The 17,078-nt window shown below is 36.4% G+C and overlaps 1 protein-coding gene across 5 annotated transcripts in view; it reads left to right on the top strand.

The window, feature by feature from the left end:
* The window catches only part of LOC106881640 (putative G protein-coupled receptor 156), a 66,506-nt gene that overhangs the window by 43,103 nt on the left and 6,325 nt on the right, over window positions 1-17,078 (top strand). For 3 of the 5 annotated variants that reach the window (XM_089352125.1, XM_089352126.1, XM_089352124.1), the window contains 4 exons: window positions 9,593-9,741; window positions 11,461-11,596; window positions 13,887-13,994; window positions 15,204-15,326. In XM_089352125.1, the coding sequence (XP_089208251.1) occupies window positions 9,629-9,741; window positions 11,461-11,596; window positions 13,887-13,994; window positions 15,204-15,326 (480 nt within the window). In that variant the 5' untranslated portion in view covers window positions 9,593-9,628. The remainder of the gene's footprint in view (window positions 1-9,592; window positions 9,742-11,460; window positions 11,597-13,886; window positions 13,995-15,203; window positions 15,327-17,078) is intronic. The other 2 variants (XM_089352127.1, XM_089352128.1) reach the window with 1 other exon arrangement.

Below are 17,078 nucleotides of genomic sequence, written 5' to 3' on the forward strand. Positions count from 1 at the left end.
ACAACAATCTCCTCCTTAAGTGTTTCTTGGACTACATTGTTTAACATTTTAGCATTCAAAGTAGCCATTTCCACCCTAAATATTTGACCAATTTTATGTTCAAAAGCATTCAGATCCAGCCTCTTAAACCTAACCCACAATATCATTTCCAAAGTAAAGATTCATATCACAGAAATCTCACAGCTACGAGATAATGCAGGATTAACTCAATACTAGGTGAATAAATAAGCATCACATTTGGTAGAATAATCTAAATACTAAAAGGTTAATATTATTTTTAATTTTGGTTAAGAAGATTAGGGTGTGATTTGAGAGATAACTGACTGCTTTTCGTAGTCTGTAAACTGTTACTCAAAACTGTGTGGATGCTTATACTGTTTCTTCAAATGCATATTGTTTTTTTATTACTTCCGAATTGCTGCATCTATTATTATGATGTTTCACAAAAATTGCATATGTTTTTGGCATCGTTATCTTTTGGTGAATTAGCAAAAGATATATTCAAAAATAAACTTTAAATTGTACACTTTAGTACCATTAAATTTTACCTTCAACACTAAAGAGTGGACTAAAATCCTTTAACCTCTTAACATACACATTTGTTTTCATTTTCCATGCAAAAAAAAAAAAAAGATCATATCTTTCTATTATCTATTTTGAATTTGTATATAAAGAAGAATAAGTACACAAATTATTTTGGATCAGTTGTGATTTATTATGAAGTTACTGACAGAAATGATAGTTACTGATAGCTAACGACAGAAAATAGGAATAATATCATGAACGAAGTATTTCAGGTTAGAAATAAGCGACAGATAATATTGAGTACAGTGAAGGTGCCGAGCTGGCAGAATCGTTGGCATGCCAGGCGAAATGCTTAGCGGTATTTCGTCTGTCTGAGTTCAAATTCTGCCTAGGTCGACTTTGCCTTTCATCCTTTACGGGGGTTAATAAATTAAGTACTGGTTGCATACTGGGGTCGATCTAATCTACTGCCCCCAACCACCCGCTCCTCAAAAATTACGGGCCTTGTGCCTAGAGTAGAAAAGAATATTGAGTACAATGAATGTATATTTTCGTTCAGATATTTATTTATTTGACATCGCTGAATGAAAATATACCGGATGATATGTTAAGAGGTTAAGTTATTTTCTGCAACATTATAACCTGGACTGTGGAGGCGCAATGGCCCAGTGGTTAGGGCAGCGAACTCGCAGTCATAGGGTTGCGGTTTCGATTCCCAGACTGGGCGTTGTGAGTGTTTATTGAGCGAAAACATCTGAAGCTCCACAAGGCTCCGGCAGGAGGTGGTGGCGACCCCTGCTGTACTCTTTCACAACTTTCTCTCACTCTTACTTCCTGTTTCTGTTGTGCCTGTAATTCAAAGGGTCAGCCTTGTCACACTGTGTCACGCTGAATATCCCCGAGAACTATGTTAAGGGTACACGTGTCTGTGGAGTGCTCAGCCACTTGCACGTTAATTTCATGAGCAGGCTGTTCCGTTAATTGGATCAACCGGAACTCTCGACGTCATAAGCGACGGAGTGCCAACAACATAACCTGGACACACACGCATACACACACACACACACACACACACACACACACAAACACATGCGCACAAGCATACTCAAACACACACACACATATACACACATATGCATACACTTGTGTTTATGTGTGTGAGTGTGTGCTATCAGTATTTATAGTGATACTGTAAATTTGTATCATGAATAAAGCTAATCTTTGATGACAGCTGATACTTTTCCCTTACTTTTTTTATATTCTGGCTGAAATAAAACCAAAAAAACAAACAAATGACTCTCAGTAAAACATGGCTTAAGAGGACTTAAGAGTGTTTATTGAGCGAAAACACCTAAAGCTCCACGAGGCTCCGGTAGGGGATGGTGGTGAACCCTGCTGTACTCTTTCACCACAACTTTCTCTCACTCTTTCTTCCTGTTTCTGTTGTGCCTGTAATTTGAAGGGTCAGCCTTGTCACACTGTGTCACGCTGAATATCCCCGAGAACTACATTAAGGGTACACATGTCTGTGGAGTGCTCAGCCACTTGCACGTTAATTTCACAAGTAGGCTGTTCCGTTGATCGGATCAACTGGAACCCTCGACGTTGTAAACGACGGAGTAACAACAACAACGTATGCATGTGTGTATATATATATATATATATATATATATATATATATATATATATATATATATATATATATATATATATATATATATATATATATATAGGTGAGAAAGTTGGTATGTGAAAGCACGTGGTTGGATGTATAAAAGATAATAAGAGTGAAAAAACTACAGAAGGCTTGTGTTACATGGTTAAAGTATATATTTAAATTATGTCAGAAAAATGTAAGAAAAATGTTAGAAAAATGTTATAAAATCTTATCCTCTCAAAAGGGCTAAAATTCACCCCAACACCACGCAGAGCCAACCAAAATGAAGTGAAGGACAGTATAACAGAATTCTGTAGAAAATTAAGACTCACAGAAGCATTTACCAATCACAACACTGAAGATGACTCACTAGTCAAAAACAAAAGTGAGCACATCCCACACAAAGGTAAAAATAAAAATCTAGATGAATTCTGCAACCACATCAAGAACTTCCCTTACCACACCATGCATAAAAAGAGAGTAAACTCAAACTTTAACACTACACAATGGAAGGAACTAATAGAACTCCAAAATTATGAAGATATTACGATTAAGGAAGCAGATAAAGGAAGTGCAGTAGTAATAATGGACACATTATACTATAAAAACCTAATAATCTCCATGCTGGATGACAACCCAAAACTATGAAAAAGTCACAAACTACACCCCACAAAAAATAATGAAAACCCTGTCCTCACTAATTAAAACACATGGAAATGAACTGACAACCAAGGAGATTGATTTTCTAACAAACTTCAAATGCAAGCCCAGCCTTTTCTATGGTCTGCCAAAAATACACAAAAGCCAGATCATAAATGAAACCATAAAAAAAATCACCAAAGACATACATACATACACCAAACCCGGGGGATCTAAAACTGCGACCCATCATAGCTGGCCCAGCCTGTGAAACACACAGACTAAGTCTATTTATGGACATCCTCCTAAAACCCTTCCTTAAACACATAAATAGCTATATCAGAGATGACTTGGATATGCTAAATAACCTCCCAAAGGAAGTAAAGGAAGAAACAATCATGGTCTCATTTGACGTGATTAATTTATACACCAGTATACCTCATAATTATGGACTTGAGGCAATTCAATTCTGGCTGGATCAATTCCCGAAAGAAATCCCAAACAGGATCAGTAAAGAATTCATTACTAAATCGGTTGAATTCATCTTACGAAACAACCACTTCATGTTTGACAATACTTTCTACCGACAAAAATCCGGAATTGCTAAGGGCACTAGGGCAGCTCCAGTCATTGCGAACCTAACAATGGGTTACTTGGAAATAATAATATACCAGGAATCTTTATCCACCTTTGGAAACACCCTTTCCCAATACATAAAAGAAAATTGGAAAAGGTTCCTGGACGACTGTTTTATACTCTGGAATGAAAACACAGATGAACTCTTGAAATTCAAAAGTCTATTGAACAATGTCAACCCAAAAATACAGTTCACAATGGAGTACAACCAAAAGGAGCTCCCATTCTTGGATATACTAATTAAAAAAGTAAACCTAAAAATAGAAACGGACATATTTTACAAAACCACAGACGCCAAACAATATCTACTATTTGATTCATGCCACCCAAGACACACCAAGACAAACATCCCCTTCAACCTTGCAAGAAGAATATGCACAATAGTGTCAGAAGAAAATACTAGAGACTACAGACTACAAGAACTCAAAAACACACTAATTGACAGACACTACCCAGTTCAACTCATAGATGAAGGAATCAGACGTGCATCACAAATTAACATAGAAAACTTAAGAAAAGTTAAACACAGCAACACACATTCCCCGAAAATACTACCGTACATATCCACATACAACCCCAGAAACAAAGAAGCCTTCACCATCATCACCCAAAACATACCAATGCTACATAAGGACCCCAAATTGAAGGAAATTTTACACACACACAAAATCATCAAAAGCCACAAACAACCAAAATCACTGAAAAAGATCCTCACAAAGGCAAAATTACTTTCCGAAACAACAGATGCGAAAGTAAACAAATGTGGTCGACCAAATTGTGCAACATGCCCAAACATTCTAGAAGGTTCAGAATTCCTCTTCAAAGAGGGACACAAATTCAAAGTTAAATCTAACTTTACTTGTGCCTCAGAAAATCTTATTTCTGTAATAAGATGTTCGGGCTGCCACGAGAACTACATAGGGTCTACAGGGTTATCACTCAGACGTAGATGCACTCTGCACCGCCAGCAGATTGCACACCCAGAATACCGAATGATACCTTTTAGTGATCATATTGAAAAATGCGCAAAACAAATGCTACCACAATTTATAATCTTTCCTTTTTATCAATGTGCCATTAAAACACCAACACAGATTAGATTAAATAAGGAAACCTTTTTCATTCAAAAATACAAACCCAAACTAACACATTTAAATAAGGAAATTCATCACCCCACTGAGGAAAAAAAAGAGGGAAAAAATATAGAACAAAATCATGGTAAATTAATCAAATTCTACCACCACCTAGATTTCGATTATCTCCCCTATACCGGAAGAAATCCCTAATTACCTCCCCCTATCTAGAACTCTTCTTTCTCAGACTGGAACGAACACGACACAATGAAGTAGAGAAATTTGAAAAGACAACACGAAACCGGTTATTTCTCAAAATACAATGTTTATATACCAAAAAGATTTTATAACATTTTTCTAACATTTTTCTTACATTTTTCTGACATAATTTAAATATATACTTTAACCATGTAACACAAGCCTTCTGTAGTTTTTACACTCTTATTATCTTTTATATATATATATATATATATATATATACACACACACATTTATATATTAATGTATACATGTGTCTATGTATTTATCCCTCACTGCTTAAGAACAGGTATTGGTTTGTTTACATCTCCTGTAACTTAATATTTCATTTCAAGCTGATAGCAAATGTACCAAACTTAAAAATAAGTATTCTCGTTGATTTATTCAACTGTACCCTTGAAGACAGTGCTCCAGCATGGCTGTAGTCCAATGACTAAAACAGATAAAAGACAAAGATATAACAAATTTTTTTTTGTTGGTGGTGGTGGGTCAGGTACTTCCCATTTTACAATAAAGACACCCCTTAGAGTTGATCACTGTTCATAGCGATAAAGAAATTTAAATTAATAATTAACGAGTACTTACACTTTAACCCTCCCAGTATTTCCTTCATAAACAGGATGTATCTTTGCTCACTTAACTCTCATCATTTTGAATAATTGATTAAATATCACTCATTTGATGCAAAAAGAAACAAGAAATGATTTTCAAGCTGGTCATAAAAAGAAGATTAAATGATTTTTTTAAAGTTCTATTAATAGCAACTTTGTTTTCCAACAACACAACAAATAAAACTCAAATACAATTCAGCAGTAATATAGATGTTGCTATGTTCAATTCCTGTCACTAATCACCCATTTAGCAGTGGTGCTACTCTCTAGTTTCCATCATTTTATATGAATGTTTTATGTCTTTGAACTAGCAATAAAAAAAGGTTATAAATGCAGTTTCATGCAGGGAAACAAATGATTCTGTTGATAAAATTTGACTGTTATATATATGGCCAGTTTCAATGGATATGGAAAACTGGAAATGTATTTTCTGTTTTATTCTTTTATTATTTACAGTGTTTTTGTACTATGGCCATGCTGGGGTTCTGCCTTCCAAACTTTTACTCATTTGATTTCAATACTCTGTCTGGTACATATTTTTTTTTTTTTTTACTGATCTGTACTTAGTACATGACTAAGTTTACCTTGGCAGACAGGGACATAAATACCTGAAATGCTTTGATCAGAAGAATTTGATTCCAAATGTTGAAATTATTTACAAAAAAAAAAATAAATAAACATAAATAAAAAAAATATAGGCGTAGGAGTGGCTCTGTGGTAAGTAGCTTGCTTACCAACCACATGGTTCCGGGTTCAGTCCCACTGCGTGACACCTTGGGCAAGTGTCTTCTACTATAGCCTTGGGCTGACCAAAGCCTTGTGAGTGGATTTGGTAGACGGAAACTGAAAGAAGCCTGTCGTATATATATATGTATATATATATATGTGTGTGTGTATGTTTGTGTGTCTGTGTTTGTCCCCTCCAACATTGCTTGACAACCGATACTGGTGTGTTTACGTTCCCGTAACTTAGCGGTTCGGCAAAAGAGACCGATAGAATAAGTACTAGGCATCCAAAGAATAAGTCCTGGGGTCGATTTGCTTGACTAAACGTGGTGCTCCAGCATGGCCACAGTCAAATGACTGAAACAAGCAAAAGAGTAAAAGAGTAAAGAGTATAAAATTAGACTAAAGAGAACTACCACTACAGCAGAACAAATAGGAGCTTCAACGCTTTTCTTGTTGGCTTTTAAATTCTTTTTGCATTAAATATGTTGACACCAGGTTATGCATTGTTTTGACATGTAGTTGGTATCTAAAACAATTTATCCTTTGATTTAACAGTTATTTCTTGCAAGTAGAAGAGCAGAGCATATAGTAGAGAAAGCATGTAGTAATGGCTTCTTAGTCAAGTTTTTGTCATTGTTACTGATATAATTCTTACTATTGTTACTTTTGTTGGTGTTACTACTATTGCTGTTGTTGTTATTGTTGTTCCTTTTAAGCAGCTGACCATGTACTTCAGATTTGCTAGACTACAACATCAATACACGTCACTTTGAATGGTACATATACAGGTCATGACAGATTAGAGGATTAGCAAATCCCCACTCTACACTCGAGAATTTGGTGGTTTGAAAATTAAGTTACTTAACGCTTCTGTCACAATAATCTTACCTATACAGGAATTGTCCACATTAAGCTTAAACGATCAACAATGAGCACCAATGAAAAATTCAGCAACTATGCCAGTACCTTTGTTATCAAGTTAATATCTCACTTTATATTATGTTTCATATCATCATCATCATCATCGTCGTTTAACGTCCACTTATCATGCTAGCATGGGTTGGAAGATTTGACTGAGGACTGGTGAGACCAGATGGCTACACCAGGCTCCAATCTGATTTGGCAGAGTTTCTACGGCTGGATGCCCTTCCTAACGCCAACCACTCAGAAAGTGTAGTGGGTGCTTTTATGTGTCACCCGCACGAAGGCCAGTCAGGCGGTACTGGCAACGGCCATGCTCAAGATGGTGTATTTTATGTGCCACCTGCACAAGAGCCAGTCCAGGGGCACTGGCAATGATCTCGCTCAAAAATCCTACGAAGGCCAGTCAGGCGGTACTGGTAACAGCCACGCTCAAAATGGTGTATTTTCATAGTCTGAAGAAAATGTTGTGTTGCTAAACCTTTGAGCCTTTGACTACCATTTCTAGTAATCCAGACTTCACATGATGGTAAGACAAGACCAAGTTGTCAGCTATTACTGCTGTTTTTGTTTTCATAGTTTACATTCACATAAAACTTCAATGTGTATTGACCCTGCAGTATACACTCTCTGATGTAACAGTTGGTTGCATGAGAAGCAGTATAACATTGAGAACATGTGTAATTGTTTAATGTGGTAGAAGATTCATTGTGTAGCACTGTAGCACATAATATGGCAGGGAAGATATGCTGCATGGGATGTAGTGTGCAATGGAGAACATCATATAAGTTGTAGTATGTTAATGAGGACATGTGTATTGTGAAGTGTACCACTCTTAATCTGTCTCCTCCCTATTTAACACCACTGTCTGGTCTGTGGTTGCCTTAAGTGTTGAAACTAAAGTCTCAATACTTTCCTCCTACTAATTTTGGAAGTGTTCAAAGTGGACAAGGAACCTTGTCCTTCTTTGACTAAGACACTAAAAATCATGGAGCTATTGTGTGACATGTAGTGTGATAGTGAAGCCAAGCTGTGAAGCATGTAGTGCAGAGAGAAGGCGTATTGTGTGGTGCATAGAATAGAGTGAAGATGTGTAGCTTGTAGTGAGGTAGTTAAGGTATGTGTGATGTGTGGTGTAGTGTGAAGATGTTATGTGGTGTGAAGTACAGGAGTGAAGGAATGCTTTGTGGAGTGTTGCGTGGGAGTGAAGACATGTCAGGCCTGTAGCATGATTGCAAAGTTATGTTGGGTGGTTTATAAAACAGAAATGAAGACGTTATGAGACCTGTAATGTCATAATGAAAACTGTTTTGTGGTTTGTAAGTGAGATAGTGAAAACTAATTTGTGGTTTGTAAGAGAGTGTATGAGGGTGTATGGTGTATGAGGTTTATTTTCATTGTGATATGTTATGTGATCTACTTATGAGTGAAGACTTATTGTGTAGTCTGTGGTATGGCAATCAGATCATGTTGCCTCTCTTTTACATGTCCCTAAGTGCTTCATATTGTTGTTGCTATTTCAGTAATCATTATTGTTAAGACAGTGAACTGACAAAATTGTTCAAGTGTTGGAAAAAAACTTGCCATATTAGTTCTGGTTCTCTACATTCTGAGTTCAAATCTAATTGAGGTCAACTTTGCTTTCATCTAGGGTTAATAAAATTAAATACCATTCAAATCCTTGGAGCTTTTTAATGACTAATTCTTTCCCATGAAAAACTGCTGGCTTTGTTATTATTGTTACTGCTTTTTGTCGAAGACAGAAGTGACTTCTAGCTGACATTAATTCTGGTAATGTTGGTCTGATGATAATAATATAGTGGACTAGTAATATTGGTTTCAAATTTTGGCATGAGGTCAGCAATATCAGGTGAGGGGTAAGTGAACTACATTGACCCCAGTGCTCAACTACTACTTATTTTCATCAACCCTGAAAGGATGAAAGGCAAAGTCGACCGTGGTAGAATTTGAACTCAGAATGTATAGACAGACAAAATGCCATTAAGCATTTTGCTGAGTTTGCTTATGGTTCGGTTAACTTGCTGCCTTGTGGATCAGTGATATTGATGACAGTTTGGAATGGTGGTTTGGCAGAATCATTAGAGTGTCATACGAAGCACCTTATGGTATTTAGTTACAGCTCAGTATGTTTTAGGTTCAAATCCCACCAAGGTCAGCATAGTCTTTCACCCTTCTGTTGATTGATAAAATAAAGTACCAGTGAGTTACTGGGATCAATTTCAACCCTATCCCAAATTTGACAAACTGTGTCTGTGTTAGAAATCGATATTAATGTCAGTAATGATTGTGTTGCTGTTAGAGATGCTGACCATGACAACGATGATGTTGATGTTGATGACGACGACGACAATGACAATGACTATGATGGTGATGATGATGAAAGCGGCACTGCAGCTGCTAATGATGATACAGATTGGTTGTTAGTAACAGCCTATGAAGAGTAGTAATAATAGTAGCAGTAGCAACAATATTAATAAATCACATTCTATAAATTTATTGATTTAGTTTTTTTTGTCTTGTAGCAAAGTGGGACACGTTCAATGGATGTTTGAAATAAAATGGACAAACCTTTAACTCAGGAACTATTTTGGCTCTCAATCTTTCTGGCCACCACTGGTACCATTGTGTCTATATACTTCTTGGCTTTCAATCTCTTTTATAGAAAACACAGGTAAATTATTTTCTTGTTTTATGCTTTTAATTTTTCCTGTCAATTTCACTCATCAGGTTTCCGGTTTTATATTTATCATGACTGACTATCTGACCGGGGAAAGAACAATTATCATGTTTATTTTTGATGGTGGTGGTGGTGGTGGTGGTGGTGGGAATGGTAACTGGAAGTTAGGAAGCATGGAAGTTATCCTCAAATTCGAGACCCTGTTCAAATACTTGTAACAAAGAGGACTCATGAAAAGACACTTCAGAGTCAGGAGATGTTAAACTGTGCGATGGATTAAGTCTACCACAATGCAAAATGCTGGGACATTGCTTCCAAGAGAATTTCAATGGATCACATCCATGCAGTGGTGAACCATATGGAATCCAGTACAATTGCCTTGACACACTGTGCCCTTTCAACTGCCCAGTCTATTCACATATAATCGAGGATTCTGGCAGTGAAGGAAATTTGGTCAGAGCATGATCTTTGCTTTCTGTTTGGATATATTCATGGTAGAGTGCCATGCTAGCACAATGGTGTTAGGGAAATCATCGATGCTACAGCTATTTCTGTGTGCATTTGTTGATCCCTCTGCTAGTCCAAGTTGAGTGAGGGAGAGTACATTTTTAGAATATTGTAGAAGAGTTCTGGGATGTTACATTTGTTTCTAGCAGTTTAGAGTACTTCATTTTTGTATTTGTTTTACAAAATTCTTGATGTGAACTTGTGCATTGAAACATATTTTGTTGTATCTTGGGAAGGTCATTATGCCAATGATAAACACATGCACTGATTCTATTTCACTTCTTTATTATTTGCCAATTGGTCAACTATTTAACCAATTAACTAATCGATTGTTTGGTTCATCATTCAATTAACCAATCAATCAGTTAAGCTTGTCAAAGTGCTTTCCTTGCCATTGTGATACCTTGAATGACATTCCCTCTTTACCCCAGGGCAGCTTCAAGTCTGTGTGTCAGTGAAAGGGATATAAATGAGAGCTGGAAGAAGTGTTTGTGTCCCTTCCACATCTACGTAGTTTTCCACTTTTAATATTCTTGTTTCATTTTATTGGTGGTGGTCTATGGATGTGATTTATTTTCAACCTGTTATGATGCTTAGTGGAGGCACGTGGCTTCATGGTTAGGGTGTCAGCACCATGATCCTAAGATTGTGGTTTTGATTCCTGGACCGGATGGTGCGTTGTGTTCTTGAGCAAGGCATTTCATTTCACATTGCTCCAGTCCACTCAGCTGGCAAAAATGAGTAACGCTGCAATGGACTGGCGTCCCGTCCAGCTGAGGAACATGTACGCCATTGAAACCGGGAAACTGGGCCCATGAGCTTGGCTAGGCTTTAAAAGGGCACATTTATTATTATTTATATGTTATGATGCTTAATACAGTTTTGTCTTTGTCTCTTATTGTGGTTTCCTTCTCTGACAAAAACATTAAACTTACATCCTACATTAACTATGATTACTCTATATTATAGATCCAAGCTGAAATTTTACTCTTTTAAGTCTTTAATCTATACTTTCTAGCTTCAGTTATTACATTTTTTAATAAAATTTCACTCCAAACAAATTTCTGATTTAAAACCCTTCTCGAAAGAAACAATGTCTAATGTTGAATCAACTTTAGAAAAGTCACCATTTCTCTATTTTCTTTCTTCTTCTTTAGTTTCCTTCCTTTTCTAATTAAATGACTCTTGTTTTTCACTCACACATAGATTAATCAAAATGTCAAGCCCATATCTGAATGCAGTGACTTGCACTGGGAGTATGCTATCAAATAGCTGCTGTCTCATTTATGGTCTCCAAGTCTATACTCAATATCACAGCTTTGCAGCAACATTGCTTTGCCAGGTAAACTATTGTTGCTGTTATTATCAAAACTCTTATTGAGCTTTCATTGACCTACCTATTTCTGAATCTGCCTGTCTGTGTGTCTGTCTGTCTGTGTATCTGTCAGCCTGTGTGTCTGTCTGTCTGTCTGTGTCTGTCTGTATGCCTGTCTGTCTGCGTGCCTGCCTGTCTTTGTGCTTGTGTGTGTGTGTTTGTGTGTGTGTCTGTGTGTGTGTGTGTGTGTGTGTCTGTCTGTCTGTGTCTGTCTCTCTGACTCTGTTTGTCTGTCTTTCTCTCTCTCTCTCTCTCTCCCTCTCTCCCTCTCTCTCTCAATCGCTCTCTTCCTATTTCTCATTCATGCACATATACCTTCATATCATGAAAGCATGTGTCAATTAATGGTTTAATAAAAAATTATGATTATGGCTGAGAGATAGCAATTTACTCAAAGTAGCTACCCTCAGCTTCTACCATGGCCTCAAGGGTCAGCTCCCGAAACCTTGCACATCCTTTCCACATATTTCCCCAGGAAGATCCTCGAATACCTTCTTGATCTTGGTCACTGGCTCACCTTTGGTGTCGCAAGCAGAGCAGTTGCTGTCTTTGTCAACCACACTTAGTAATCCATGGGATTACAATCAGGAAAATTAGGAGGCCAGTAATTGTGGTTAGTGAAATTGTTGAAATTCAAGGAAGCTGCGACGTGTTTTCCAAGGAGGAGCAAATAAAGCGAGCAGACGACATACTTTATCATGTGACCAAATAGAACGGCAGACGACGCATTGTATTATGTGACCAAATAGAACGTGCAGATGACGTTTCACATGAAAACTGATAATGGCTTGAATGCGTGAAAAACATGCTTATGTGTCTAGAGAAATGGAGAATGCAAATGTTAAATTGAAATTTTCTTGAAATTTTTTTTTTTTAATCATTTTAAAAACAGTGAAATTAGGAAAGTGAAAAAATATTTGATCAATATTTGATCGAGTTTAGTTTACGTTGACGGAGATAGTATTAACACACACACACACACACACACACACACACACACACACACACACACACACAAGCACATACACACACACAATCACGCACACACACTCTTTTAATCTTTTACTTTGTCATTTGACCGCGGCCATGCTGGAACACCACCTTGAAGGGTTTTAATCAAAGAAGTTGACCCCACGACTTATTTTGTTTTAAAGCTTAGTACTTATTCTATCGGTGTCTTTTGCCGAACCGCTAAGTTACAGGGTCATAAACACACCAACACCGGTTGTCAAGCGGTGATGGTAGGGACAAACACAAAGACAAATGCATAGATATATACATATATATTTACGATGGGCTTTGTTCAGTTTCCGTCTACCAAATCCACTTACAAGGCATTGGTCGGCCTAAGGGTATAGTAGAAGACACTTACCCAAGCTGCCACGTAGTGGGACTGAACTCGGAACCATGTGGTTAGGAAGCGCACACACGCACGCACACACACACACACACACACACACACACACACACACACAATACACACACACACACACACATACATGCACACACGCTCATTTCAGTTGTACCTCAGTTTACTTGATACTTGTTTTATACAGTTTCAAGCGGATATTAAGAATGTAGTCCGTATCCCCTTTTTTTTCTTTTCTTTTCTTTTTTTTTTTTTTACAGAATCCCCCATTTTCGAGTACGAAGATTTTGATTCTGCAAAAAAAGAAGAAAGAAAAAAACGACATTATAACCCCTCCCCCCCCCCCCCGATTCTTCAGTTTCACACTTTGCAGAAATTCTTTTTTTTTTTTTGCGAAATACGTAGAAAATTACGGAGATCAATCTCCGTAATTTTCTACGTATTTCGCAAAAAAAAAAAAAAGAAAAAAAATTCTGAAAATAGTGAAAATTGAAGAATTGGAAGTGGGGGATAAAGATTTTAAAATCCGGCTCTTTTTGCAGAATCAGACTCTCTGTACTCGAAAATGGGGGATTTTGTAACAGAAAAAAAAAAAACGAAAGGGGATGCGGTTCACATTCTTTACGTCCGTCTAGTTTCACTGGTTTTGGTCGAATTAAATTCATATTTATTTATTCATTTATTTGGAGCCCTTTGCACATGCATTTTACCTATGTCGTCTTTTCTTAAAACTCCTAACAGTTCTCTTGCAGTAAGTATGTTCTATAGTCACATTCGCAGTAGGTTTTGAGCTCGAGAGCCAACACTTTAATAACAAAATAATTTCCATTCACCTGTTCTCTCATTCGAGACAGTCTTTTCCTCATTTAACTCTGCCTTCCATTTCAGATACGTGCTTGGTTTCTGGTTTGTTCTTTTACTCTGATTTTGGTGCCAATTTTGGCGAAATGTTGGCGTGTCAACCAAATCTTCAAGAAAGCAGCTTTCAAGAGGATAGTAAGTAATAACACACACACATATTACATTTTCATCCAATGGCTTTCTGGGTGTCAGCGCAGTGGGTAATTGTGGTTTAGTTTCAGCTCAGCATTGACTTGAGTAGTACAGTGTTTAAGCACATTCCAGCTGTGATTATGCCTTTTTCCAGGCATAGGCTATCCGTTATTCTAAGTTTTTTTATCCTTTCAAATCCTTAAGTAACAATTTTGAACTTGATTTAATTGTTATTTCTGGCAGATCAAACAATAATAATAATAAAGATTTCGCCTACGATATTAACTGAATTATTTTAATGGCTATTATCTTGTCAGACTATAAATTAATTTTGAACTAAAATTTAAATAAATTTATTGCTGGTTATCTTGAGAAATAAAAATGGCTAATACATATATAGGTTTAAAGCAAGTGAAACATTAATGTATGACAAAAGATACAGATATAAAGAATACACATGATGGAATCCCCTTAAAGTAATCAATGTACTGTAATAAACCTTTCAGTTTTAGAAATTCTTTGTGAGGAGATCCTGTAGATTCAATTTTGGCCTAATGCGAGAAATGTGAGGATCACAGGATGAGAAGTATTTAATGGATGGTGAACTGAAAAAACAAATGTTGTCTGGAAGATGATCTAATTGAGATCTAGTATTGAGTCAAAGGAATTTTAGCAGAGATGTATTTGGAGATTCAGTTGATATCTTAACTGAAACGTAAATTGTAGGTCTGTCATCACAAAGATAATCATAAAGATAACTCATGTTTTGAAACCACCAAACAATGACATTTCCACCTTGCGCCAAGAAATACTATATCGTATAGATGTGTTGATAGCATTAATGTCACAGATGGAGAAATAACGAAGGATTATTCAGTTGAGTTATTAAATAGAAACGCTCCAAAGAAATACCACCAACTAGAAGTAGATTTGACTTTTTCTTTCGTAATATTGGCCGCCTTAAGTAATAATTTTGGATTTTTTCCATAGCTAATGGCTACTAAACCAACTAATGAAACAACAAATTTTTAAAACTTAACCGCACTACTACCACTACCACCACCACCACTACTACTACTACTACTACTACTACTACTACTACTACTAATAATAATAATAATAATAATAATAATAATAATAATAATAATAATAATAATAATAATTGAAGTTTCAGTTAAAGTTTGATTTAATTTTGCACATATGATTTGACAGGTTATTAAAGATTTACGGTTGTTTATTTTCATTGGAGCAAATCTATCTGTAGACATGATTTTCATGACATTCTGGCAAGCTCTGGATCCATTAAAGCATCGATTTATTCCAATAATTACCAAAGTAAGTGATATTTATATATGTTTATCATTAGATTTATAACGTTTATAGATATGAGATTACATGACATTCATCCCATTCTCGATTTAGAAGACAAGCTATATAACAACAACTGAGAACTGAGACTGTATCGCAAGTTTAACTCTAGGAACTCAATGCTGTAGAAGTTACTTTTATTTTCAAATAAGTTCTAATAATACAAACCTAGGGTCAATGACATTCCAGACGTGAACATCTTGTTATTTTGTATGCCAAGGTCTACATTGCCCATTTTGTCTTTTCTTTACGACGGCTGAGAGAGAGAGAGAGAATGTGGGGGAAGATATTTGGCTGCTATTTCTTGTAAGCCGAACAACCACAGAGGGCCCTTTATTCTTTTCTACACTGGGCACAAGGCCCGACATTTTTGGGAAGGGGGCCAATCGATTAGATCGACCCACTACGTAACTGGTACTTAATTTATCGACCCCGAAAGGATGAAAGGCAAAGTCGACCTCGGCGGAATTTGAACTCAGAACGTAAAGACAGACGAAATACCGCTAAGCATTTCGCTCGAGGGCCCTTTATTGCCAAGTAGAAACCTTGGTACTTTTCATATTCCTAAGATATAAAGGCGGCTGCCAAAATACCATAGTGTACTGATATCAGGGAGAATCCAGTATATAGAATTAAGTATCAGCTTCAATGGCTGTTTTGTAAATTCTTATTTGCAAAGAAAAAGGCTTGTTAGAATACACATAAAATACCAAGCGATTAGCCCTGAGTTCGTATATGACGCAAACTTAATTTCGTTTGGCTCCAGTTAACACGTTACGATGATTTCCAGTAAAAAATGTTTTTATGTAAATATAGTTGTCAGCTCAAACAGATATCTGTCTTTGTTGTAATTAACTGGGGTAAAAGAGCATCAATGACTCGGCACTTTTCTCTGAAAGTATTATGATAATTTTATGGTCTTATTAAAAACAATATAACCTCGAGGTGCATGAAAATATATCTACTTTATTTAATCTATTGATGTCATTTCTGATGCTTCAAATACTTCGCTTTTATAGCAAAACAATGAAGTTGAACGCTTAGATGGTCTTTAAAGGAGAGAATTATGATTGTTTGTCACTGAAGTCGAATTGATGATATCTCTTACGCCGACTTCAGTACTTCAGTGCGACTTATTTTATATACCTTGAGAAGTAATAATATAGATTTAATCAAAAGATTAAATGTGGTACTTAAAATGTTTGAGGCACCAGAATTTGGTAGGGTAAAAACCAAAAACGAAATCAAGAGATTTGGTGAATAAAATTTGAAGAAAAGCAACAAAAATTCATTAGGTTATAGCAGTACGTACGTTTCGTACAAATTTCATTTATTTGTGTAGTGAGAACACCACATAAGATGTGCAATGAAAATGCACTCGCCAGCTGCATAATGGAAAGTTCATTTCAGAAAGTCATTTTGTAGATGTGTGCAAATACAAGAGTAGGAGAGGAAGAAAATACCATCTTGACTGGGTTGTTAATCAACAGAATAGTGAGAAGTAAAGTGGACCTTGACAGGATTCGAAATCAGAATATATAGATATGTACTGACATTTTTGTGGAGACTGAATATGTTGTGAAAACTACATACAGACTTTATACCCCTGGACAATTAATAGTAAGTCGTGGTTGTTCAAGAAGATGGGATGTCAAACCCGGTTGTGCAACGGACAAAGGCACAAACGTATCTGATATCGTCTTTCTTTATCTTCAGGTC

Source organism: Octopus bimaculoides, chromosome 5 (assembly GCF_046866305.1).
Source record: "Octopus bimaculoides isolate indiv1 chromosome 5, ASM4686630v1, whole genome shotgun sequence".
Taxonomy (NCBI): domain Eukaryota; kingdom Metazoa; phylum Mollusca; class Cephalopoda; order Octopoda; family Octopodidae; genus Octopus; species Octopus bimaculoides.